This window comes from Heterodontus francisci, chromosome 16 (genome assembly GCF_036365525.1).
Source record: "Heterodontus francisci isolate sHetFra1 chromosome 16, sHetFra1.hap1, whole genome shotgun sequence".
In the NCBI taxonomy this organism is placed as follows: domain Eukaryota; kingdom Metazoa; phylum Chordata; class Chondrichthyes; order Heterodontiformes; family Heterodontidae; genus Heterodontus; species Heterodontus francisci.
In genome coordinates, this window is record NC_090386.1 from 58,423,741 (window position 1) to 58,448,534 (window position 24,794).

A 24,794-nucleotide genomic window follows, 5' to 3' on the forward strand; every position below is an offset into this window, starting at 1 on the left:
TTCTGAAAATCCAAGAATACTATGTCCACTGACTCCCCTTAATCAATTCTGTTAGTAACATCCTCAAAAAACTCCACCAGGTTCATCAAACATGATTCCCCATTCATAAATCCATATTGACTATGCCCAATCATATCATTATTATTCAAGTGTCCATTTATCACAATGGATTCTAACATTTTTCTGATGACTGATGTAAAGCAAACAGGTCCATAATTCCCTGCTTTCTCTCTCCCTCCCTTCTTAAATAGTGGGGTGACATTTGCGACCTTCCAATCTGCAGAAACCACTCCAGAATCTATAAAATTTTGGAAGATGACACAAAGTAATCATTTAGCTTCTCTGCTATTTCTCTCTTCCCTATTATAAATTCTCCTGACTCTGCCTGTAATGGATCCACATTTGTCTTAGCCAAACATTTCTTTTTTACAGACCTATAGAAGTTTTTACAGTCTGTTTTTATATTTTTTGCTAGCTTACATTCATATTCAATTTTCCATTTCTTTATCAGTTTCCTCATCCTCCTTTGCTGTATTCTAAAATCTTCCCAATCCTCAGGTCTACTACTATTTCTGGCAACTTTATAGGCCTTTTCTTTTTAATTTTATACAATCCTTAACTGCCTTTGTTATCCACGGTTGACTGCCTTTACTTTTGGGGGTTTTGTGCCTTGAAGGAATGTTCTTTTGGGCCTCCTTATCTCGAGAGACAATGGATACGCGCCTGGAGGTGGTCAGTGGTTTGTGAAGCAGCGCCTGGAGTGGCTATAAAGGCCAATTCTGGAGTGACAGGCTCTTCCACAGGTGCTGCAGAGAAATTTGTTTGTTGGGGCTGTTGCACAGTTGGCTCTCCCCTTGCGCCTCTGTCTTTTTTCCTGCCAACTACTAAGTCTCTTCGACTCGCCACAATTTAGCCCTGTCTTTATGGCTGCCCGCCAGCTCTGGCGAATGCTGGCAACTGACTCCCACGACTTGTGATCAATGTCACACGATTTCATGTCGCGTTTGCAGACGTCTTTATAACGGAGACATGGACGGCCGGTGGGTCTGATACCAGTGGCGAGCTCGCTGTACAATGTGTCTTTGGGGATCCTGCCATCTTCCATGCGGCTCACATGGCCAAGCCATCTCAAGCGCCGCTGACTCAGTAGTGTGTATAAGCTGGGGATGTTGGCCGCTTCAAGGACTTCTGTGTTGGAGATATAGTCCTGCCACCTGATGCCAAGTATTCTCCGAAGGCAGCGAAGATGGAATGAATTGAGACGTCGCTCTTGGCTGGCATACGTTGTCCAGGCCTCGCTGCCGTAGAGCAAGGTACTGAGGACACAGGCCTGATACACTCGGACTTTTGTGTTCCGTGTCAGTGCGCCATTTTCCCACACTCTCTTGGCCAGTCTGAACATAGCAGTGGAAGCCTTACCCATGCGCTTGTTGATTTCTGCATCTAGAGACAGGTTACTGGTGATAGTTGAGCCTAGGTAGGTGAACTCTTGAACCACTTCCAGAGCGTGGTCGCCAATATTGATGGATGGAGCATTTCTGACATCCTGCCCCATGATGTTCGTTTTCTTGAGGCTGATGGTTAGGCCAAATTCATTGCAGGCAGACGCAAACCTGTCGATGAGACTCTGCAGGCATTCTTCAGTGTGAGATGTTAAAGCAGCATCGTCAGCAAAGAGGAGTTCTCTGATGAGGACTTTCCGTACTTTGGACTTCGCTCTTAGACGGGCAAGGTTGAACAACCTGCCCCCTGATCTTGTGTGGAGGAAAATTCCTTCTTCAGAGGATTTGAACGCATGTGAAAGCAGCAGGGAGAAGAAAATCCCAAAAAGTGTGGGTGCGAGAACACAGCCCTGTTTCACACCACTCAGGATAGGAAAGGGCTCTGATGAGGAGCCACCATGTTGAATTGTGCCTTTCATATTGTCATGGAATGAGGTGATGATACTTAGTAGCTTTGGTGGACATCCGATCTTTTCTAGTAGTCTGAAGAGACCACGTCTGCTGACGAGGTCAAAGGCTTTGGTGAGATCAATGAAAGCAATGTAGAGGGGCATCTGTTGTTCACGGCATTTCTCCTGTATCTGACGAAGGGAGAACAGCATGTCAATAGTCGATCTCTCTGCACGAAAGCCACACTGTGCCTCAGGGTAGAAGGAATGTACAGATGCTCTAAACTATGTAATAAGTCTTTCAAGGCTATCCTTTGACGATGTACTGTCATACCTTTTAATGGAGTTTCCCAATCCACCTCAGCCAATTTGCCCCTCATACCTTGATAATTTCCTTTGTTCAAATGTAAAACCCTGGCTTCAGATTGAACTACCTCACTTTCAAACATAATGTAAAATTCTATCATATTACAGTCACTCATCCCTAAAGGTTCTTTGACAACAATATTATTAATTAGCCTTTTCTCATTGAATAAGACTAGATCTAAAATAGCCTGTTCTCTAGTCGGTTCCTCAACATACTGCTCTAGAAAACCATCCCTAACACACTCCGGAAACCTGTCTCCACAGCATTGGTGCTCATTCGGTTTACCCAGTCCAGATGCAGATTGGAGTCACCCATTACTGTATTACCCATGCCACATGCTTCTCTAATCTCTTGATTAATACTAGGTGCAGAGCATGATAGACTGTACCTATGTGGTCATGTAGGCTCCATCAAATTAGCCAAGTGTATTTGTAAATAGGAAGGAATTCTACTTCAATGTGCAGATGGTGTGCGATCACTGCAAATGAATCCTGCATGTGTGTACAATGTTTCTGGGCAGCTGCCATGTCATCTTTATACTGAGGCAGGCCACTGGACAGCCTTCTTGGATGGCTTCTGGGTGACAAGTGGCATCCACTGAGGACATGGCTGATGAAACCAGTGTGGAATCCCACTATGGAGGCATAGGACAGATACAACCCCTGCCATCTGATGACCTGGGCAACCATTGATCAGGCCATTGGATTGCTCAAAATGCAATTCCAGTGCCGTGATTGCTCTGGGGATTCCCTCCAATACAGTCCTTCAAGGGTTTCACATATAGTGGTGCTGTGCTGCTCACAATAGAAAGGCATGAAACTGGCACTGGAGAAGGGTGATAGCCATTCAACATCTTCAGAGGAGGAGAAGGAAGATATCCATTAGGTGGCAGAGCATGGCCATCCAGAGGTTCTGCTGATGTCTGTGGCCATTGACCTACATGCAACGGAAGCCTGCCATGCCCTCATCCAGGTCAGATTCAACTGAGTGCCCTGTTTCTGACACTGTACTCTTGGAAACCAGGCCCCTGGGCAGTAGTTGTGGGTACAATTGCAAGGCCATCACAACAAACAGATGTGCTTTCTTGAACAAATGACAAGCCGCCAGCCCTTCCACTTTAACATTGTGACTCCTCATGGTCTATTGCAATGGGACACCATTAACTGCATGACAACCCTCAGCTTACCAACACAAATGACTTCATTGTAATAAATTACATCTAACAATAACACCCAAGTGACTCCCGTTGTGCAACTAAGACCGTTTCCGTGTTCTCTTCCTTGTACTTCTACGTGGTGCTACTCCTGTGTCAGGAGCAGATGCAGAGACAGACTGCTTGCTTCTGCACTCCAGTGGCTGAGATTACCATGGCTGTCATCCTCTGGGTTGCAGTGCCCATGAAGGCCCCGCCACAGGCTGCCTCACTTGCATCTGTGGAGGGACAGCCTTGGTCATGGGGGCAGGCTGCAGCATGGGTGTTTCTGTCAGAGGGGCTGTCTGCAGACCGGGACGGCGCTGCTGATGGTTGCAGACATAATGTGGAGACCACTGCACTGGTCCTGCATCCACTCATTGGCCTGCCACATATGACTCTCCATGAGGTTGGCCACTCCTTCGATAGAGGATGTCACGCACTCATATGCTCGGAACATCACGGCACTTACGGCATTAATGGACTCCTTCATCTTCTGGCCAACGGTGTGCACTGACTCAGGAAACTCTGACAGATACCCACACATTTCCCTTTGCTGTTCGACAAACACCCCAGGATTAGGCATCAGCAATTTAACACTATATATACATAAATGATTGAAACATGAGCCAAGAGGTATTTGTATCAATATTGGCTGATACCATTAAATGAAGCGGTTAGGCAAACTATCTGGGAGGACACACTCAGGTTTGGCGAGTGGTCAAACAGTTCAATTACATATAATGCTTATAATTAAAACGCATGAACTTTACCTGAATAAACAGCTTCACCTCTACACCAAAATTAACCACAAGCATTGCAAATTGACAAGATAAAACTCTTTGAATTGTTTCTATTTTAAGGACAGCATCACTTGTTTTACACAAAAAAGTACACCCCAAATAGCAAACCATGAACAGATCCTTAAAGATTTCTTTCTTCTCTCTCTCTACTTTTGTTATTTACATATTCATGCCTCACAAAAATGATAATATTGCAAGTGTAGGAGAATTTATAACAACAGATTTCCTGGCCAGTTTACACACCAACCTTTTTTGGCATGGTTTATACCAGGAGGAAAAAACAGCCCAAAGTGGGGAATGATTCATGGAGAATTTCAAAAGGAGGTCTATGTTTTAGATCCCATGCACAGTATATAATGACGTCAGTGAATGGAGAGAACAGCATAAAGTCATGAACAATCTTTGTGCAGTAAGTTATATGATTTTTATTTTCCCTGCCGTCAATTGCTTTGGAGAAAATTACAGCGAAAGTTAGTGTTTCGGGTAAAAAGGAAATGTGAATGCAGAGAGCTGCAGCTAAGGTTGGTGATGCAATGTCTAAAAGAACATGAATTATAATACATCTTTGTTCACACTTCTTCTTTATTAAATGTAAAAAAACATTCAAACCCTCAAATTGACATTTTTCATAGCAGGAATGTGCTAAGGATAAAACATTGTTTGAAAAAATTACTTTTGATTCTATTATTATTAAAACTTCAGTATAATAAAGGAGAGCTCTACAAAACTGTGATACATTCAAAAATTCTATTCATTGCAATCTGCACAAAGATTACTAAGGCCTCAAATGCCAGTCATGCAAGTACACATATTGCACCAGTATATGCACAGCTTTTCTGTCTGCATACAAAAACATATACTAATACAACAGGGTCAATAGCCAGCAATTTATTACTAATACTTAACAAGTACATTGAGAAAAATACAAACACACCAGCTCCAAATCACATCAATCTATTAAACATAAGTCAGCTGTAGATATTGTCTTTTGCTGCAAAAAAAAAAATTACCACAGAAACAAGGAACAAAAAAACAAAAAATCATTTTTGGTCTCTTAACTGTTGTGCTGTGACGTGAAGTTTGTTAAGCATGCACTTAAAAAAGAAATCAGGTGTTATTGTATTTCAGTGCTCTAGAATGGAATGATGTGGAACAGCGACAGCACACAGAGCTGTCACTCAATCAAACCTCCAAAATATGGGAAAGGCTGGAGAAGCTGTCCTGCACCAGATTAAAGACCCTCAATAAGCAAGTTTGCTAATTCTCAAAATAAAGCAATTCAGAAAAAGAGATGTGGCAAAATGATCCAAATTTTAAATAACTAATGGAATTAATGTGGTTATGGGGAGTTATTGTACACAAAACCAGAAAAGTTGCAGAGGATACACATTTCAAAAAACCATAGGTTAAATTTAAGGACTATCTCAAAGTTAACAGTGCATCCGAGTACACTGGTGCTGGCTCAGCTGAAGCACTGAAAAAAGGACTACATCAAATGCTGATTGAACAAAGAGTATATACAGCCCAATTTTAACTCTGAATGAGTTTTGAATGGATTAAAATTGGGCCCCACCGATGCGTTTGTGGTAGGAAGTAAAAATGGTAAATTGTCAGCTTGGATCCTGAATCAGGACTTGGATGAGGAAATGACTCAAGTGGGGTTGGATGACCTTTTCTGATTCCTCCATTTTTATGTTCCAACACTCCAATACTCCATTATCTAGTCAGGAAGACAATTTCTGCAGTAGACGTTTGGCCCCATTCACACAGCAGCATTAACTAAGCTGTGGAGAATCTACTGCCTCACCTGGCTGGAACCAATAATAAGTCAGAAAAATACAAACAATAATAAAATAAAACATATTAGTCCAAACTTTAAAGTAAGCAAGTTAATGTCAGATTACATGGAGGATAGTGGAAAGTCATCCAACTGTATTAAGCTTTTGTATGTTAATTTTGAAAACAATTTCTAGGTTTGTTACACTTACTGGCAATTAATTAAAGTTACATATCAGAAAGTATATAAAATTAAAGTTGCCCAGTAGCTCTGATGGCTGAGGACAAGACTCACAACCAGAATGCTCTAAGTTGAGTCCCATGGCTGTCTGTGATTCAAACCTGCTTGCTTGGTTAGTTCTCAGCTGGACATCTTCACAGAGCACCATATAGTCAGGAGACAATCTGCTACAGCACAGGTGGTCTATGAGCTAGTTCTGGAATGACACTTGTGCCCGTCACAGAGAAGCTGTGGCCTAGTTCTGCCCATTCTTCCAATTGCAGAAAGATCAGTGTGGATGAATGGCCAGTAAGGGGGTCTGAAAAAAACTCTCAATATAACAGAGGAAGCTATAGAAAGACATTGGATAAAGAATTTCGGCGACATAACAATAGCACAAAGCTAAACATCTCTAGCAAGCAAATAACTGAAAATATTCATTTCTTTTGAAAAATAGTTAATTAAGTACAAGACAATTTCAATTCTTTGAAATAAAAACTGCATCTTAAGAAGCTCAGTGACAGTTCCAGATACTATACATATGTAGGCCTTCATAACAATAACATATTACATCTTGTAAACCCAGGTAATTATAAAAAACTCCTATTTATAATGCAACATTCTACTTACAGTTCTAAAAATCATTTTTCTAAGCTAAATTAAGCAGGATCATGATAAGATTAGGCAGTCAACATAATTCTATGAAAAGGAAATTGCGTTTGACAAATCTATTGAGTTTTTTTGAGGATGTAAACAACAGGGCAGATAAAGAGGAACCAGTGCATGTAGCATATTTGGATTTTTAAAAATTATTCAATAATGTGCCACACTACACTAGATAAAGGCTCATGGAGTTGGCAGGAATAAAGTAGCATTAATCGAGGATTGGTTAAATTTGAGGAAACAGAGAGTAGGAATAAACAGTCATTTCAGGTGGGCGGGCTATTAGTAATGGAATGCCGCAAGGATCAGTGCTGGGGTCTCAGCTATTTACAATCTATATTAATCACTTAGATGAACAGACTGAATATAATGCATCCAGGTTTGCTGACGATACAAAGCTAGTTGGGAAAGTAAACTGTGAGGAGGACACAAGGAGGGAGATTTTAAATCCAGAAAATGATTGGATTTGAGTCATGTGGGAGGTTAAGAGTTACAAATCTGAATCTGGCCCATAACCCACCTCCAACCTGACCACTTCCAGCTTTAATGGAGGCTGGATGGGGTAGGGAGGGGCCGCAGGGGCAGCCAACCCCCTCCCAGGAGTTGGGCTAACAATGTAAATATTATAATAAGGCTGCATACCTCATATTTATGCATTATTTTAAATTTAATTCTGGCCAGGAGGCAAGGACTATTGGATCCAGGAAGGAAGTCGCTTTCCACTTACCTGTTGGATCCAGCGTGCCTGTTTTGCCAGCCCCTTGTGTTTGGACACATCCCCTTTCCTTTCCAATCTTCTCTGGATCTCCCATTCAAGGCCTCTGATCTCCCGTCTGAGGTCTCCGATCTCCCTCCCACCCTGAAGCCTCAGATCACCGTCCGAACTCCCCACCGAGGTTCCGGACCTCCCATCCTAAAGGCATCTGATATACCTTACCACAGCCGATCCCATCCCAAGGCCTTCAATTCCCACCCACGCTCCTCCCCAAAGGCCTCCATTTCTGCCTTCCCAACCCCAAATCACTCAGATACTTCTCCCCGGTATCAGACCCCACCCCTCCTCCCCACCAACACCCCATGGTGAGGGTTCAGATCTACATGGTCCTCCGGCCTTTTCTCCAGCATTCCCTGCCAACTGGAAGCCAAGCCTGTCAATCAGGATGATGTCTGGGTAACCAACATGTCAGTGACATCACACACACACACTGTAGGGTTAAAATTTCCTTACGTGCAGGGAAACCTTGACTTCCAGGTTTCCGTGCATTACCGGCCCCCCGACTCCTGACCGGTCAAAAAGTTAAAATGCCCCCAGGATTGCAAAGGGATACAGACAGGTTAAAATGTGTGGGAAAGAAGGTGGCAGATGGAGGTTAATGTGGGGAAATGTGAGGTTATTCACTTTGGTAGAAAAGATAGAAAAACAGAATATTTTTTAAATGATGAGAAACTACTAAATGTTGGTGTTCAGAGGGATTTGGGTGTCCTCGTGCATGGAACACAGAAAGTTAACATACAGAGCAAGCAATTAGGAAAGCTTATTTTATGTTGGCCTTTATTGCAAAAGTTTGGGGTACAAGGGTAAGGAAGTCTTGCTGCACACACAGTGTTTCGGCAAAATCAAACCTGGACTACTGTGCATGGTTTGATCTTGGTACGAAAGGAAAGGTATACTTGCCTCAGAGGCAATGCAACAAAGGTTCAGTAGATTGATTCCTGGGATGAGGGAATCATCCAATGAGGAGAGATGGAGTAAAATGGGCCTATAGTCTCTGGGGTTCAGAATAACAGGTGATATCATTTGAACATATAAGATTCTGAGGGGGCTTGACAGGGCAGATGCAGAGAGGTTGTTTCCCCTGGTTGGAGAGTCAAAACTCGGAGGCATAGTCTTAGGATAAGGGGTCAGCCATTTGGTATTGGCATGAAGCGAAAGATCTTCACTCAGAGGGTTATGAATCTTTGAAATTCTCCACCTCCATGGGCTGTGGATGCTCAATTATTGAGTATATTAAAGGCTGAGATTGATAGATTTTTGGACTCTTAAGGGAATCAAGGGATATGAGGATCGGGCAAGAAAGTGGAGTTGAGGCTGAAGATCAGCCATGATCCTATAGAATGGCGGAGCAGGCTTGAGGAGCCATATGGCCTACTCATTCTCCTATTTCTTATACTTATCCCGAATATCATAGTGTCCATTTCTCTATGATCATAGATTAAAAGAGATGGCGTGTGTTAGGAAAGTAAATATTCTCCCTGGAGATTGATGGAAAACTGATTTGGTTTCTCTAATCAAGGTAACACTTGTTCTACATCAGAAGTTCATTTATGGGAATATTGACAAAGGAATCAATTGGTCAGGCTCCAGTTTATTCCGCAGATATTCAAAATATTGAATTAGAGAACAATTGGATAAAGGAATGTGTTGCTCATCACTAAAGGATATCATCCAGAGACTTTTACTGCACATGTCATTTCAACACAGAGCAATGGGAAGTGTGTTTATGTCCATAGACCCATCTGTCCTGGCCTTTTCAAATGTAATAGGAGGTCTTAAGTATCAACTAATGGGGGAAATGAAATGAAAAATATTTACATGCACTTTGAATGGTGAACAATTCCAAAGTTATAAATTTCCTCTGGGCAAAAGGAATGCCAGACTATACAGAAAACATCCTTGCAGGATCAATGGGGCCTACTACCGAGTCATTCACGGTTGTATTTTGTGATAATAGGGATCCCTAGTGGTAGAAGGCCATTATTGTTGCATTATATCATTAGATGGACTCCGAAGGAAGAGGAAAATTCTTGCACCATCAGGTTCTTAATCAGCATACCTACAGTTTCATTGCCTATCCCTGAGAGCATGGAATGATGATCGAAATTTCCCAGTATTAATTACATCATATTTAATAAACATATCAATCCCAGATTGGAATGGGATGGAGCTAGATACTGCTACCTGAAAACACATTTGTTTAAATGGTACAGTGAAAGTCAGGTTAAAATGTAAAATGGTTTCCAATTTCAAAACAGACAAAATTAAAATATATTTCCTTTCTAATTATCTAGTGGCAAGTGTAACACTGCCATTTTTTTGGTTTTTAGACATTTAAAATGTGGACAGTCCTAAAGTCTTCAAAAAGCAAGGAATGTAGTTAATTAGATTAAATGTTAGTTATTATGTTGAATTCTAAGCAGAAAATGCTGAATGTGCTTCCAAGTAAAAAAAACAGATTCACAATTTATGTTTTACTTACAATTCTAAATCTTTTTCCTTTGTTTTGTTTATAAACTAGCAAAAATTATAAAATTTATAATAATAAAAAATATCAGAAGCCAAGTGCAATCTCTTTTCCAAATGTTATAATTCAGTAAATCTATCTTTGACTCCTTCACATTTGCATCAAGAGATCATGCGTTAAATGGTTAGCTAACTGTTTAAACAAAGAATCACTCTCAATAGTGGTGCAGGAGTCAGATGAAGTGCAATCAATGCCTATTAGAAGTCTAGACCTGGAATCCAAAGCCTAGTTTGCATGTTTTTCAAACATATTAAAACAAAATAGCAAGTCTAGAAAATCCTGAGTTCCCTGTTAGATAGTGAGCTGCGACACCCCAACTATCTCCTCACAGTAATTTCTTCCGCATTCACCAAAGCATTCTGCCTCCTGTAATGGGCCAGCAGATCCTTCCAGAGATCACTGCAGCTCAGTAAATGCTCATTTCCTAGAAAAACAGAAAAAGGTAAGATAAATGCTGATTTAAACTATTGAGTCATGCAGTATTAGTAATGAAAGCATCAATCTAAGTCCTTTGTAACCTGAGTGATGTTATGAAGGTGGAAATTGTCACAATTGTGACGAGAGGCTGCAGGGTCGGAAGCTCACCTCAGGGTCAAATAAGATGCCAAGCGGCAGTCTGTTCAGCCTGAGACAGTGGCTGCGGAGGTGGAGGGAATCGATGTCAAAGGCATAGAGTTTGTGGTGGGGAACAAAGATGAGGCTTTGGTCTTCACAATGTTTAACTGAAGGAAATTGTGGCTCAGCAAATACTGGATGTCAGACAAGCAGCCTGGCAGTTCAGAGGCAATGGAGGGATCGAGATAAGTGGTAGCGAGCTGGGATTCTTCAGCGTATGTATGATAGTTGATCCCACGTCTGCAGCTGATGTCACCAAGGGGAAGCATGTAAATAAGAAGGAGGAGAGGGCTGAGGATATATGCTTGGGGTGGGGGATTCCGGAGGTGATGGTGCAGAGACAGGAAGAGAAAGACCACTGCTAGTTATACTAAAGCAACAGAATAAGGAACTTGTCATGGTGGAACTTTAGGACAATTATTCTGTTCTATTGCATAACTAGAACATTTTAATACACAGATGACTGTGATTATAAATAAATTGCTCCAAATCCTTGATTGGCCAATTCCATGTTTATAGAAACGAAAGTATATAATCTGAATTTTGTGTTCATTAAGACCACAAATGGACATTCTCCAACAGCACGCAGGGAATTCCTTGTTTATATTACAAGGTTTTAACCACTTTCTCCTATGCTTTATTTATTATTCAAAGGCAGTGTGCAAAGATAACATTCATTGCATTAATGAATACTTTTGTACAGCCCCCACAATTCGCCAAGATTAAAATAAACTGTCATGGAATATTTTATAATTAATAAAATGCAACATCTAACAAAAAAAATCTTCTTCCTCTTCAGCCTGCCACAAACTATACCCAGGTCAAGATGACTAACTGCAGAGCTGCTTAAGTCATGGAAAGGATGAAAACAGTCAAAAATTAGGAATTTGCCAAGTGAGGAATCAATAACAACAGTGTTGATAATAGTCATACACTTCCTGGTCATCTTTGCAGCAATAACATTGTGAGAGCATCATCAGCATAAGGAATCTCATGATTCAAGGGACAGTCCTACCACCAACTTCTCAGGCCAACTAGGGATGGACAATAATTGTGGTCTTGCCATTGTTACCCATACGCTGAGAACAAATTATACTAAAATTGTGGTACGGGCACAGAGGCACCAGGACCACCATTCTTTGGCCTCTGAACATTTCTAGTGCACTGAGATGACCTCATGCTTTAAAGTAATATCAGTTTATTTAAATACAATTTTGGTACTCACATTTCCTTTGGATGTGCACAAGGATTGGGGGCAGAATCTCTGGCACCAGCAGCTCTAAAAGGGTTTCTTGTCACCCTTAAAGGAGAATTGGCTGCAAATTTTAAAAATAACAGAAGAAGGATGGTTCTGAAGAGAACAATGCTTTGGAGATGCTACAGAGAAAGAGTAGAGGGACATATTCCAATCAAAAGTGCAATTGGAGCAGCCTGGATAAAGGATACTGAATTAATGAACGCTGTTGAATCTATGCGCCAAAGGTTTTTGCTTTATTTGTTCGCGGGATGTGGGCATCACAGGCAAGGCCAGCATTTATTGTCCATCCCTAACTGCCCTTCAGAAGATTCAAGCCATCTTCTTGAACCACTGAAGCCCATAGTGCTGTTAGAAAGGGTGTTCCAGGATTTTGACCCAGCAACAGTGAAGGAACAGCAATATATTTCCAAGTCAAGATGGTGTGTGACTTGTAGGGGAACTTGCAGGTGGTGGTGTTCCCTTGGGTCTTCTAGGGGGTAGAGGTCACAAGTTTGGAAGGTGCTGTCAAAGGAGCCTTGGTGAGTTGCTGCAGTGCATCTTGCATATGGTACACACTACTGTTACTGTGCGTGGTGGTGGAGGGAGTGAATGTTTACGCTGGTGGATGGGGTGCCGATCAACAGGGCTGCTTTGTCCTGAATGGTGTTGAGCTTACTTGAGTGTTGTTGGTGCTGCACTCATCCAGGCAAGTGGAGAGTATTCTGTCATACTCCTGAGTTATGTCTTTTAGATGGTAGACAGGCTTTGGGGAGTCAGGAGGTGAGTTACTTGCTGCAGAACTCCCAGCCTCTGGTCCAGTTACGTTTCTGGTCAATGGTAATCCCTAGGATGTTGATAATGAGGGATTCATCAATGATAATGCCATTGAATGTCAAGGGGAGATGGTTAGATTCTCTCTTGTTGGAGATGATCATTGCCTGGCACTTGTGTAGCAAGTGTTACTTGCCACTTATCAGTCCTGAATGTTATCCAGGTCTTGCTGCATGCAGGCACGGACTGCTTCAGTATCTGAGAAGTTGTGAATGGTACTTTGCACTGTGCAATCATCAGCGAACATCCCCACTTCTGACATTATGTTGGATGGAAAGCCATTGACCCTAGGACACTACCCTGAGAAACTCTAGCAGCAATGTCCTGGGGCTGAGATGATTGGCCTCCAACAGGTACAACCATCTTCCTCTGTGCTAAGAATAACTCCAACCAGTGGAGAGTTTTCCCCCGATTCCCAATTGTAAGATTCCTGGGAAATCCCTCCATCAGATTTTCCTGCTAATTCTTGGATTCCAACACATTAACTTCAAATTTGCTCGGGCTCCTTGAAGCCACACTCAGCCAAATGCTGCCTTGATGTCAAGGGCAGTCACTCTCAGCTCACCTCTGGAATTCATCTCTTTTGTCCATGTTTGGACTGAGGCTCTAATGAGGTCTGGAACCGAGTGTGGCTAGTAGAACCCAAACTGAGCATTGCTGAGGAGGTTACTGCTGAGTAAGTGCTGCTTGACAGCACTGTCTATGATACTTTCCTTCATTTTGCTGATGATTGAGAGTAGACTGATGCAGTGGTAAGTGGCCAGATTGGATTGGTCCTGGGCAACTTTCCACATTGTCGGGCAGATGTCGGTGTAGCTGTATTGGAACAGCTTGGATAACACCATGGTTAGTTCTGGTGCATAAGTCTTCAGTACTACAGCTGGGATGTTGTCAGGACCCATGGCCTTTGCTGTATCCACTGCCTTCAGCTGTTTCTTGATCGCACGTTGATTCGTATTTAACTAACTTGCTGGAGTTTTTTTGATGAGATAACAGAGAGGGTTGATAAGGGTAATGCTGTTGATGTTATGAACATGGACTTCCAACAGTTATTTGATAAAGTGCCGCACAACAGACTTGTGAGCAAAGTTATAGCTCATGGAATAAAAGGGGCTGTAGTAACATGGATACGAAATTGGCTGAGTGATAGGAAACAGAGAGTCATGGTTAATGGATTTTTTTCAGACTGGAGAAAGGATTGTAGTGGAGCTCCCCAGGGGTTGGTGTCAGGACTCTTGCTCTTCCTGATATATATTAATTACCTAGACCTTGGTGTACAGGGCACAATTTCAAAATTTGCAGATGATGTGAAACTTGGAAGTATTGTGAACTATGAGGAGAATAGTGTGAAACTTCAAAAGGACATAGAGAGGTTGGTGGAATGGGCAGACAAGTAGCAGATAGAATTTAATACCGAGAAGTGTGAAGTGCTTCATTTTTGTAGGAAAAACGTGGAGAGACAATATAAAATAATGAGGGTAATTCTAAAGGGTGTGCAGGAGCAGAGGGACCTGGGTGTATATGTGCATAAATCATTGAAGATGGCAGGACACATTGAGAGAGCGGGTAACAAAGCATACAGCATCCTAGACTTTATTAATAAGGACATCAAGTACAAAAGCAAGGAAGTTATGTTAAACTTGTATTGAACACTGGTTTGGCCTCAACTGGAGTATTGTGTGCAGTTCTGTGTGTCACACTTCCTGAAAGATGTGAAGGCATAAGAGAGAGTGCAGAAAAGATTCACAAGAATGGTTCCAGGGATGAGGAACTTCAGTTACGTGAATAGATTGGAGAAGTTGGGATTATTTTCCTTGGAGGTAAGAAAAGGTTGAGAGGAGATTTGATAGAGGTATTCAGAATCATGAGGGATTTGGACAGTGTAGATAGGGAAAAACTGCTCCCATTAGTGGATGGATCGAGAACAAGAGGGCACAGATTTAAGGTAATTGGCAAAAGAAGCAATGGCGACATGAGGAAAAACGTTTTCATGCAGTGAGTAGTTAGGATCTGGAATGCACTGCCTGAGATGTGGTGGAGGCAGGTTCAATCAAGATATTCAAGAGGGAATTGGATTGATATTTGAAAAGGAAGAATGTGCAGGGTTACAGGGAGAAGGCTGGGGAGTGGCACGAGGTAAATTGCTCCTTCGGAGAATCTGTGCAGACACAACGGGCCAAATGGCCTCCTTCTGTGCTGTAACAATTCTGTGATTCTGTGAATCGAATTGGCTGAAGACTGGCACCTGCGATGCTGGGGATCTCAGCAGGAGGCCGAGATGGATCACCACCCGGCACTTCTGGCCGAAGATAGTTGCAAATGCTTCAGCCTTGTCTTTTGCACTGATGTGTTGGGATCCACCCTCATTGAGGATGGAGATGTTTTTGGAGACTCCTCCACCCATTACTTGTTTAATTGTCTAGCACCATTCACGACTGGATATGGCAGGACTGCAGAGCTTTGATCTGATCCCTTGGTTGTGGCATCACTTAGCGCTGTCCATAGCATGTTGCTTTCGCGCTTTAGCATGCATGAGAGAGGAACACAGCAGGAGAGGAGGTTTAAAAAGCGAGCCAAAAGCCTAGAGTCAGAGACTGGAATCAGAGCGAGAGAGAGAGGAGCATGGCGGGAGTAGCAGGAACAGAGCAGGAAATTAATGAAAAAAATCGATTGTGACATCACAATCAACAGAGAGAGCAAGGAGACAGAGAGCCACCGGGGTGAGTATACAGGTCAGCTTTTAATTCAACTTAAATCAAACATAGCATCAAACATTACAGGCAAGCAGGTAGGTGATTGGTTTGGAAAGAAGCTACCTGTTTGGTGAGTATCTGGTGAGTGACTTAAGTAAGTAAAGTGGGTTAGTAACTAATATAAAGAGAAAGGTAAGGTCCACAGTTTTTTTTATATAGTAAGTCGTGTTTTTTAGGGAATTAAGGTCCCGAGTGTAAATAATCTCTAACTTTTGAGTAATTTAAGGGAGAAAATTAAGGGTAAGTCATGGCAGAGCAGATCAGCAGTGTGGAGTGCTCCTCCTGTGCAATGTGGAAAGTCAGGGACACTTCCAGGACAAACACGTGTGCAGGAAGTGTCTCCAGCTGCAGCAACTCGAAATCCATGTTTCGGATCTGGAGCAGCAGCTGGGGACACTGTGGAGCATCTGCGAGGCTGAGATCATCATGGACAGCACGTACAGGGAAGTGGTCACACCGCAGGTAAAGACTGCTCAGGCAGAAAGGGAATGGGTGACCGCCAGGAAGAGTAGAAGAACTAGGCAGGTAGTGCAGGAGTCCCCTGGGGCCATTCCCTATCTAACAGATTTTCTGCTTTGGATACTGTTGGGGGAGATTGCTTCTTAGAGGAATGCAGCAAGAGCCAAGTCTGTGGCACCACTGGTGGCTTAGCTGCACAGGAGGAGAGGAAAAGAATGGGAGAGCTATAATGATAGGGGATTCTATCTTAAGGGGTACAGATAGGTGTTGCTGTGGCTGCAAACGTGACTCCAAGATGGTATGTTGCCTCCCTGGTGCTCGAGTCAAGGATGTCATGGAGCGGCTGCAGGATATTTTGAAGGGGGAGGGTGAACAGTCAGAGGTCGTGGTTTACATTGGTACCAACAACATAGGTAGAAAGAGGGATGAGGTCCTGCAATAAGAATTTAGGGAACTAAGCAGCAGATTAAAAGCAGGACCTCAAAGGTTGTATACTCCGGATTACTCCCGGTGCCACGTGCTAGTGATTATAGGAATAGGAGGATAGAGCAGATGAATGCCTGGCTGAAGAGATGGTGCAGGAGGGAGGGCTTTAGTTTCCTGGATCACTGGGTCTGTTTCGAGCGAAGGCAGGACCTGTACAAGTCAGACAGGTTGCACCTGAACCGGAATGGGACCAACATCCTTGCAGGGAGGTTTGCTAGTGATGTTGTGGGGGGGTGGTTTAAACTAACTTGGCAGGTGGATGGGATACCAAGTGGAGGGGGTGTGCACTGCCAAATATAGAAGAGAAACTAAATCAGTCTGGAAGGCAGAGCAAATATGGACCTATAAAGGCACAAGTGAATAATGCAAGGCTGGATTGCATCTATTTTAACGCAAGGAGTCTTACTAGTAAGGCAAATGAATTGAGGGCATTGATTAACACATGGGAATAAGATATTATTGCTATCAGAAAGACGTGGTTGAGGGAAGGGCAGGACTGGCAGCTTAATATTCCAGGGTATAGAATCTTCAGGCGTGACAGTGGGGGGGGCTGGTGTAAAAGATGAGGTGGCATTGCACTATTGATCAAGGAGTCAATTACTGTAGTAAGGAGGGATGATATCTTACAAGGTTCCTCAAATGAGGCGATATGGGTAGAACTTAAAAACAAAAAGGGGGCAATCATTTTGCTGCGAGTGTACTACAGTCAGGGAGAGAGAGAGGAGCAGACATATAGGCAAATATCAGAGAGGTGTAAAAATAATAGGGTAATAATAGTAGGGGATTTCAACTTCTCCAATATTAACTGGGATAGTCTTAGTGCAAAAGGTTTAAAGGGGGCTTAATTCTTAAAGTGCATCCAGGAGAGCTTTTTGAGCGAGCATGTAGAAAGTCCTACAAGAGAAGGGGCGGTACTGGACCTAATCTTAGGGAATGAAGCCGGACAAGTGGTGGGAGTGTCAGTGGGTGAGCGTTTTGGGGACAGTGACCATACCTCTATAAGATTTAAGGTAGTTATGGAAAAGGACAAAGATGGACCGGAAATAAAAGTACTGAATTGGGGGAAGGCCGATTTCAATTTGATAAATCACGATCTGGCCAAAGTGAACTGGGAGCAGCTACTAGTAGGAAAGTCTACATCAGACCAGTGGGAGACATTCAAAAAGGAAATAGTGAGAGTTCAGGGTCAACATGTTCCCGTAAAGGTGAACCAACAAGTCCAAGGAGCCCTGGATGTCAAGGGATATAGAGGATTGGATAAGGGGAAAAAAGGAGGCTTACGGCATATTCAGAAGGATGAAAGCAGCAGAGGCCCTAGAGAAGTATAGAAAGTGTAAGGGGCTACTTTAAAAAGTAATTAGGAGAGCAAAGAGGGGGCATGAGAAAACACTGGCGGACAAGATAAAGGAAGCTCCCAAGGCATTTTATAAGTATATTAAGGGCAAAAGGATAACCAGGGAAAGAGTAGGGCCCATTAGGGACCAAAGTGGCAATCTGTGTGTGGAGCCGGAGGACGTAGGTGAGGTTTTAAATGATTACTTTTCATCTGTGTTTACTATGGAGAAGGATGATGTAGGTGTAGAGATCAGGGAGGGGGATTGTGATATACTTGAACCTATTAGCATTGAAAGGGAGGAGGTATTAGCGGTTTTAGCAGGCTTAAAAGTGGATAAATCCCCAGGCCCAGATGAGATGTATCCCAGGCTGTTATGTGAGGCAAGGAAGGAGATTGCAGGGGCTCTGACACAAATTTTTAAATGCTCTCTGGCCATAGGAGAGGTGCCAGTGGACTGGAGGACAGCGAATGTGGTATCATTATTCAAGAAGGGTAGCAGGGATAAACCAGGTAATTACAGGCCAGTGAGTCTCACATCAGTGGTAGGGAAACTACTGGAAAAAATTCTGGCAGACAGGATTAATCTCCACTTGGAGAGGCAGGGATTAATCAAGGATAGTCAGCATAGCTTTGTCAGTGGGAGATCATGTCTAACAAATTTGACTGAATTTTTCAAGGAGGTGACTAGGTGTGTAGATGAAGGTAAAGCAGTTGATGTAGTCTACATGACCTTCATGAAGGCTTTTGATCAGATCCCGCATGGGAGATTGGTCAAGAAGTTAAGAGCCCATGAGATCCAGAGATATTTGGTAAAGTGGATCCAAAATTGGCTTAGTGGCAGGAGGCAGAGGGTGATGATCGAGGGTTGTTTTAGCAATTGGAAGCCTGTGACCAGTGGTGTACTGCAGGGATCGGTGCTGGAACCCTTGCTGTTTGTAGTGTACATTAATGATTTAGATGTGAATATAGGAGGTATGATGAGTAAGTTTGCAGATGATACGAAAATTGATGGTGTCATAAATAGTGAGGAGGAAAGCCTTAGACTACAGGACGATATAGATGGGCTGGTAAGATGGGCAGAGCAGTGGCAAATGGAATTTAATCCTGAGAAGTGTGAACTGATGCATTTTGGGAGGACTAACAAGGCAAGGGAATATACAATGGATGGTAGGACCCTAGCAAGTACAGATGGTCAGAGGGATCTTGGCATACTTGTCCATAGATCACTAAAGGCATCAGCACAGGTAGATAAGGTGGTTAAGAAGGCATATGGGATACTTGCCTTTATTAGCCAAGGCATAGAATATAAGAGCTGGGTGGTTATGATGGAGCTGTATAGAATGCTAGATAGGCCACAGCTGGAGTACTGTGTGCAGTTCTGGTAGCCACACTATAGGAAGGACGTGATTGCACTGGAGAGGGTGCAGAGGAGATTCACCAGGATGTTGCCTGGGCTGGAGCATTTCAGCTATGAAGAGAGACTGGATAGGCTAGGGTTGTTTTCCTTAGAGCAGAGAAAGCTGAGGGGGGATCTGATTGAGATATACAAAATTATGAGGGCCATAGATAGGGTAGATAGGAAGAAACTTTTTCCCTTAGCAGAGGTGCCAATAACCAGGGGGGCATAGATTTAAGATAAGGGGCAGGAGGTTTAAGAGGGGATTTGAAGAAAAATTCTTTCACCCAGAGAGTGGTTGGAATCTGGAACACACTGCCTGAAGGGATGGTAGAGGCAGGAACCCTCACAACATTTAAGAAATATTTAGATGAGCACTTGAAACATCATAGCATACAGGGCTACAGGCCAAGTGCTGGAAAATGGGATTAGAATAGATAGGTGTTTGATGTCCGTCACGGACATGATGGGTCGAAGGGCCTGTTACTGTGCTGTATAACTCTATGACGCCACTCCTATCTTGTAGCTTCACTGGGTTGGCATCTCATTTTTCGGTATCCCTCGTGCTGCTCCTCTGCACACCTCATTGAACCAGAGTTGGCCCCCTGGCTTGATGGTAATGGTAGAGTTAGGGAGTAAGTGGGAGGAAACAATTAGCAAAGTTGCCAAGATAATTTGTGTTCACACTTTATGTAACATAACAATGTGACATTTCAAGTCATCTTAATGGCCTTTACTACAAGTTTGGTGCAGTAACACAATGGAGAAATATACAGCACTGTAGCAACAATTCATTTAGTTTCCAAATGCATCAGCATAGGCCCCCACCTGCCAAGAATGAGGGACATTAATTTTGTCATGAACATTGATTTTAAACTGTTACTGGAGTGAAGAAAGGACTTGTTAAACAGATCAGCCATGGCTGGAAAAGACATTTGCATATTAACAGACTGTGCTTGCAAGGACAAAGGACCATTCCCTGACACATTCAACCCACAATGGATCTTGATCACCAGGTATTGTGTGAGCATTCCAGAGACTGCTAAGGTGATACAATCCAAGATGTGGTCAGACCAGTTAGTCACATGACTACCCTGCTTGGCAACCTGGGTTTTTCTGAATTGTACAAACAGTTTGAACTCAGAGTGACTGTTTGCTCCTGGACTGAGAAGATCTCTCCTGTCTGCTCCCATCTCTTTCTCACAAGCCTTTGAATCCAATGAAGACACAAGAACCCCAAGAGAGAAAAGTCTCCTACAGCGAACAAGGTTTAAGAAGAATACTGGGCTCCAATGATAAGCAACATCTACCTACAATCGAGGACTCTACAGTAAGCTCGAAGAACCGTAACAAAAACTCTTCAGATATTGCCTCAAACTTTTCACTTTATTTTTCTTCTGCTCTTTTCTGTCTCTATTTGTCTGTGTGTAGTGTGTATGCATGCTAGTGTGGGCGTGTCGTGTATCCATAGGCATCAACCAAATTAGAGTTTAAGTTCAAGTTTAATAAATTTCAACTTTTCTTCTTTAAACCTAAGAAAGCCTGGTCGCCTTATAATTGGAAAGCGGTGAACAAGGATTCACCAAGGAGGAGCTAAAAATACAGTGTGTTTAAAATTAAACCTTGTTACAGTAAGACCAGGTGAAGGCTGAGAGGGAACCCCAGATACCTTTCTCAACTGGTCGTAACAACAGGTTTTACCAGCATACTCCTCATTGCTGCCATCATAATGTATCTGCCCTGTGGCCCATGAAACCTTGCATGCAATACACATCAAGCAACACACATCCAGCAAGCTGCCCTCACAAGAGAGTCCGTTCTAACTTGTGGGCAGCCAATCAGTAGAATGAGTCAGCAAATCACCTGTTTTAGCAGCAAAGATGCCCGGACCTCATTTAAAGGAAATTAGCAAGTTGTTCTCCTCAAACAACTCACTGAATTCAGGATGTACAATATTGGGCAGCCCAAAGTCTGCCTGGTTGGAAACATGGGAGTGGGAGAGGGGGGTGGAAGAGAGATCCTGGAACAGCTGCTCCCCAGATTATTTTTGTGGGCCAGAATGTGCATTTAAAACTTTGGGCTCAGGTTATACCATCAACCACATTGCATCAAATAGGTGCCAGAAGGCTTCCTTCAAATCACATTAGTTGTGCAGAATCTGTTTCCACCTTTAGATGGCAGTAAGCACCTACTGAATGAGCCTATTAGGTTTCTGAAATCAGATGCTGATGACTGAATTTTACTTGACTTGTGTCATAAATGTGTTTGCATTTTATTTAAGGAAGAATTGTCATTTTGTCAGAATGTAAATCTAGGATCTATCTTCCATGTTCCCTATTTGCCAGAATGCATTCCTTTACAGTGCATCATGAAGGAAGGTAGAGACCAGACTATTGTGTTAACATTGCAATTAACATTACAATTAAAGTGACTCCTTCCATTGAAACAAAATCCCCCAGGGAAGAGTTTAGCATTTCCACGGCATTATACACAAATGCATATGTTAAGAATAAGTAACACCTGACTTCTGGGTGAAATGTTTTATATTCCTATGCATCTTCCTTTTTCTTAATTTTTTTTTGTGGAAAAAATAGTTCAAACTTGCCCACCCTTGGTGTGGGCTTTCTCCTTGAATTGTTGCTATCCTTCTTGTCCTGGTGCATCCACAACAGTGTTAGGTAGGGAATTCCAGGATTTTAACTAAGCAATGATGAAGGCTTTGTATCCCATTCCAAATACTTCCAGTACACAATCATACATGAGAAGCTGGGAAATGGTAGCCGGCTTATTTGGCAGCTCTCCTGGTCATCCCCAAACAAGGAAACTGGCAGGTGTCAAACTGTTAAACCTCCTGTCCAGAAAGACTTCAAGGTCAGTTGGTAAGTTCTGTGGTGAGGCAGGTAAGGCCTAAGCCAGTCTACCCTTAAGAAGAGTGCCAACCAGGCCCAGGATGGTATGGCTTTTTCTTACTTATGAAGAGACACCAAAGTTAATTTGAAATAAGGCATTAGTTGCTTTAACTCTCATATACTAGCTGTAAAATATAACAGCTTGACAACTCATGTCAGGCTTTGTCTTATTAAATTATTAATCTGCCAGGCCTTTGAGAAACCATACGAGGACATAAATAGAGAATATGATATCCAATCCATATAGCGAGTGGGTCCCATTGTTGCACCCCTCCTCAAAACAGGTGACTAGATTAGTCAGAAATGACTTAACCTTAACAAAGCCGCATTGGCTTTCTCTGATGAGATCATATTTTCTCAAGTGCTCACTCGGTCAATCTGTCCTTAATGACAGATTCTAGCTGATTCCCCATAGCTGACAGGGCTGTATGTACCTGTTTGTGATAACCCAAAGCTCCTGAGCAAATTGCAGCCCTGAATTATCAAAACATTTGGCTATAATTCTGCATTTGCTTGGGACTGGGTCATCATCCTCAAAATTTTTCATGCTGAAGGGACTAATGTAGGAAAACCTTTGCCAAACACTTCTGTAAAAACAAACTTTGCGATATGAGATTCTGCTCACCAAAGATACAGAGACCTTCCTGTGCTCTTGTGAGTGCAACATTAACTTGGTTAGGATCAGTGATGAAACCCAGATGTTTCTTCAGCCAGGCTTTTGAAGGTTGTCTATCAATTTCTCGTTTTGGAAGGGAACGAACTGCAGAGACGATGACATAACGCCATTCACTTCCTATAAGAAAATGTAAAAAAAGTTCATGACCTTGTCACATGTACATATTGCTGCATAGAGCAGTATGCATGGTTCAGCTGGATTTGGTTTATTGCTAACATTTTCAATCAAAAATTCAACGCTCTCATCGGAAACAGTTGAAGCTTAATCAAACTGCATAAATTCTGTTCTTTTTGAAGTATCCTTTCACCTAAATAGGGATGGAACTACCTCTGAACTCCAGGTTTTCTGTTCATCTTCCTCCTCCTTCTTTCCCCACCCCCTGCATTTTAAATATGTTTGTTCAATATTTAGTACTCTGAAAACTACGCAGCTACAACCTCACCTTGCTTCAATAACAATGCTTAATGTGAAACAATGCCTAAGGAACGAACTGAACCCAAGGGGAGTTCATGTTTGTTTGCATACTTCCGTTCTGCTTCAATCCTTTTCTTGTAATTGCCTTTTCATTGATGAGGCACAGAAATGCTCATCTATGACTGAGAAGTTTTCTAGTACAAGTTATAGTTTTAGCTCTTTCTTTTATTGTTTTAGCTTTCTGAGAAGGCTGTGATACTTCAGTATTATTCCTACCCCTCCTCTGAAAATCATGGTCTAGAAATTCAACCACACCCGAAAATAAGCACGCAGGGGCCAAGAGCACATGCTGCATGTAGCTGCTCATGTGGGCACAGGGACCACGTAAAATTGGTGCTGCTAGCTCATCATCATGGGTCAGGCATGCAACCAGCACTACCTGTGCTCACTGACTTTGCACATGTTTGTGGAGCAGTAAATCAAGGTCTCATGGCACTTAAAGGCAGCCAGTACCTCTTAAAGGGGTGGTGCACTGCATCTGCAGGCAGGATGGAATGGTTGTGGAACATAGAAATGACAAGACTTGCAAATCGGAACACCAGGTTCACCGATATAATTTTGGCAGCCCTGGTCCATGTGACGCAGGAGAAAAGAGATCTGATTCTATCCGGGTCGGGGTGGGTGCAGAAATCCCTCCAAGCAACACCTCCATTGGAAACAAGAGGTATCTGAGGAGGTCGTTTCAAGTAGCTTAACTCCCAGGATGTTGCTGCAATGCTGAAAGAAGTTTAATAACCTCACCAGTGATGTCTAGGTAAGAATCCTTGCTCTCCGCTCAATTACTCTCTCCTGCAGCTCCACTACTCACAACTCTCTCCTGCCTTGCTTTTCTTCATTCTCCTAATGTAGTATAAGGATGTAAAGGATAAATATTGAAGACAGTGAGAGCGACCCCTCCCACAGTAAGAGTGATGATGTAACAGTCATATGGTATAGGCTTGAGGAGAAGAGATAGCAGCACAGAGGATGCCAGCTTAGGAGGCTTATGGAGAGTGTATATAGTAAATGTACATAATAGAGTTGTTAGTTGACTTTATCCGCAGTCTAAGACTTTTTCCAGAAAGCCCTAGCAATTCTACAAATACAAGACACACCTCCAATCACTGCACTACACTTCTCTCCACTTCCTTCCCCATCTACTCGCACAATTTGAACCTGTTACTTTCAACACAATTGCAACACTCATGCCCCCACATCCCACATCTTGTACAAGTTGAGGGGAATTTTATGAAGGTGACAGGGGTCTCAGCCGCCAGCTGGAGAGCTAGTAAGAGGCCCACATTGCCTGCTTTGGAGAAGGCCCGCTGTATTACAATGCAATCAGGCACTTGCGAGGCCACCAGCAGGCCTTTCCCAGGATCAGGACCCCTGGGACGGGAAGTCCCACCTGCCAAGAACTGCCAGCCAA

At 42.8% G+C, this 24,794-nt stretch overlaps 1 protein-coding gene across 4 annotated transcripts in view; it reads right to left on the minus strand.

Annotated features, from left to right (window-relative positions):
* Nucleotides 1–4,817: 4,817 nt before the first annotated feature.
* Nucleotides 4,818–24,794, minus strand: part of helz2a (helicase with zinc finger 2a) — a 163,866-nt gene continuing 143,889 nt past the window's right edge. For all 4 annotated transcript variants that reach the window (XM_068048217.1, XM_068048215.1, XM_068048216.1 and 1 more), the window contains exons 19-20: nucleotides 22,862–23,029; nucleotides 4,818–10,638 (exon numbers count right to left, since the gene is read on the minus strand). In XM_068048217.1, the coding sequence (XP_067904318.1) occupies nucleotides 10,532–10,638; nucleotides 22,862–23,029 (275 nt within the window). In that variant the 3' untranslated portion in view covers nucleotides 4,818–10,531. The remainder of the gene's footprint in view (nucleotides 10,639–22,861; nucleotides 23,030–24,794) is intronic.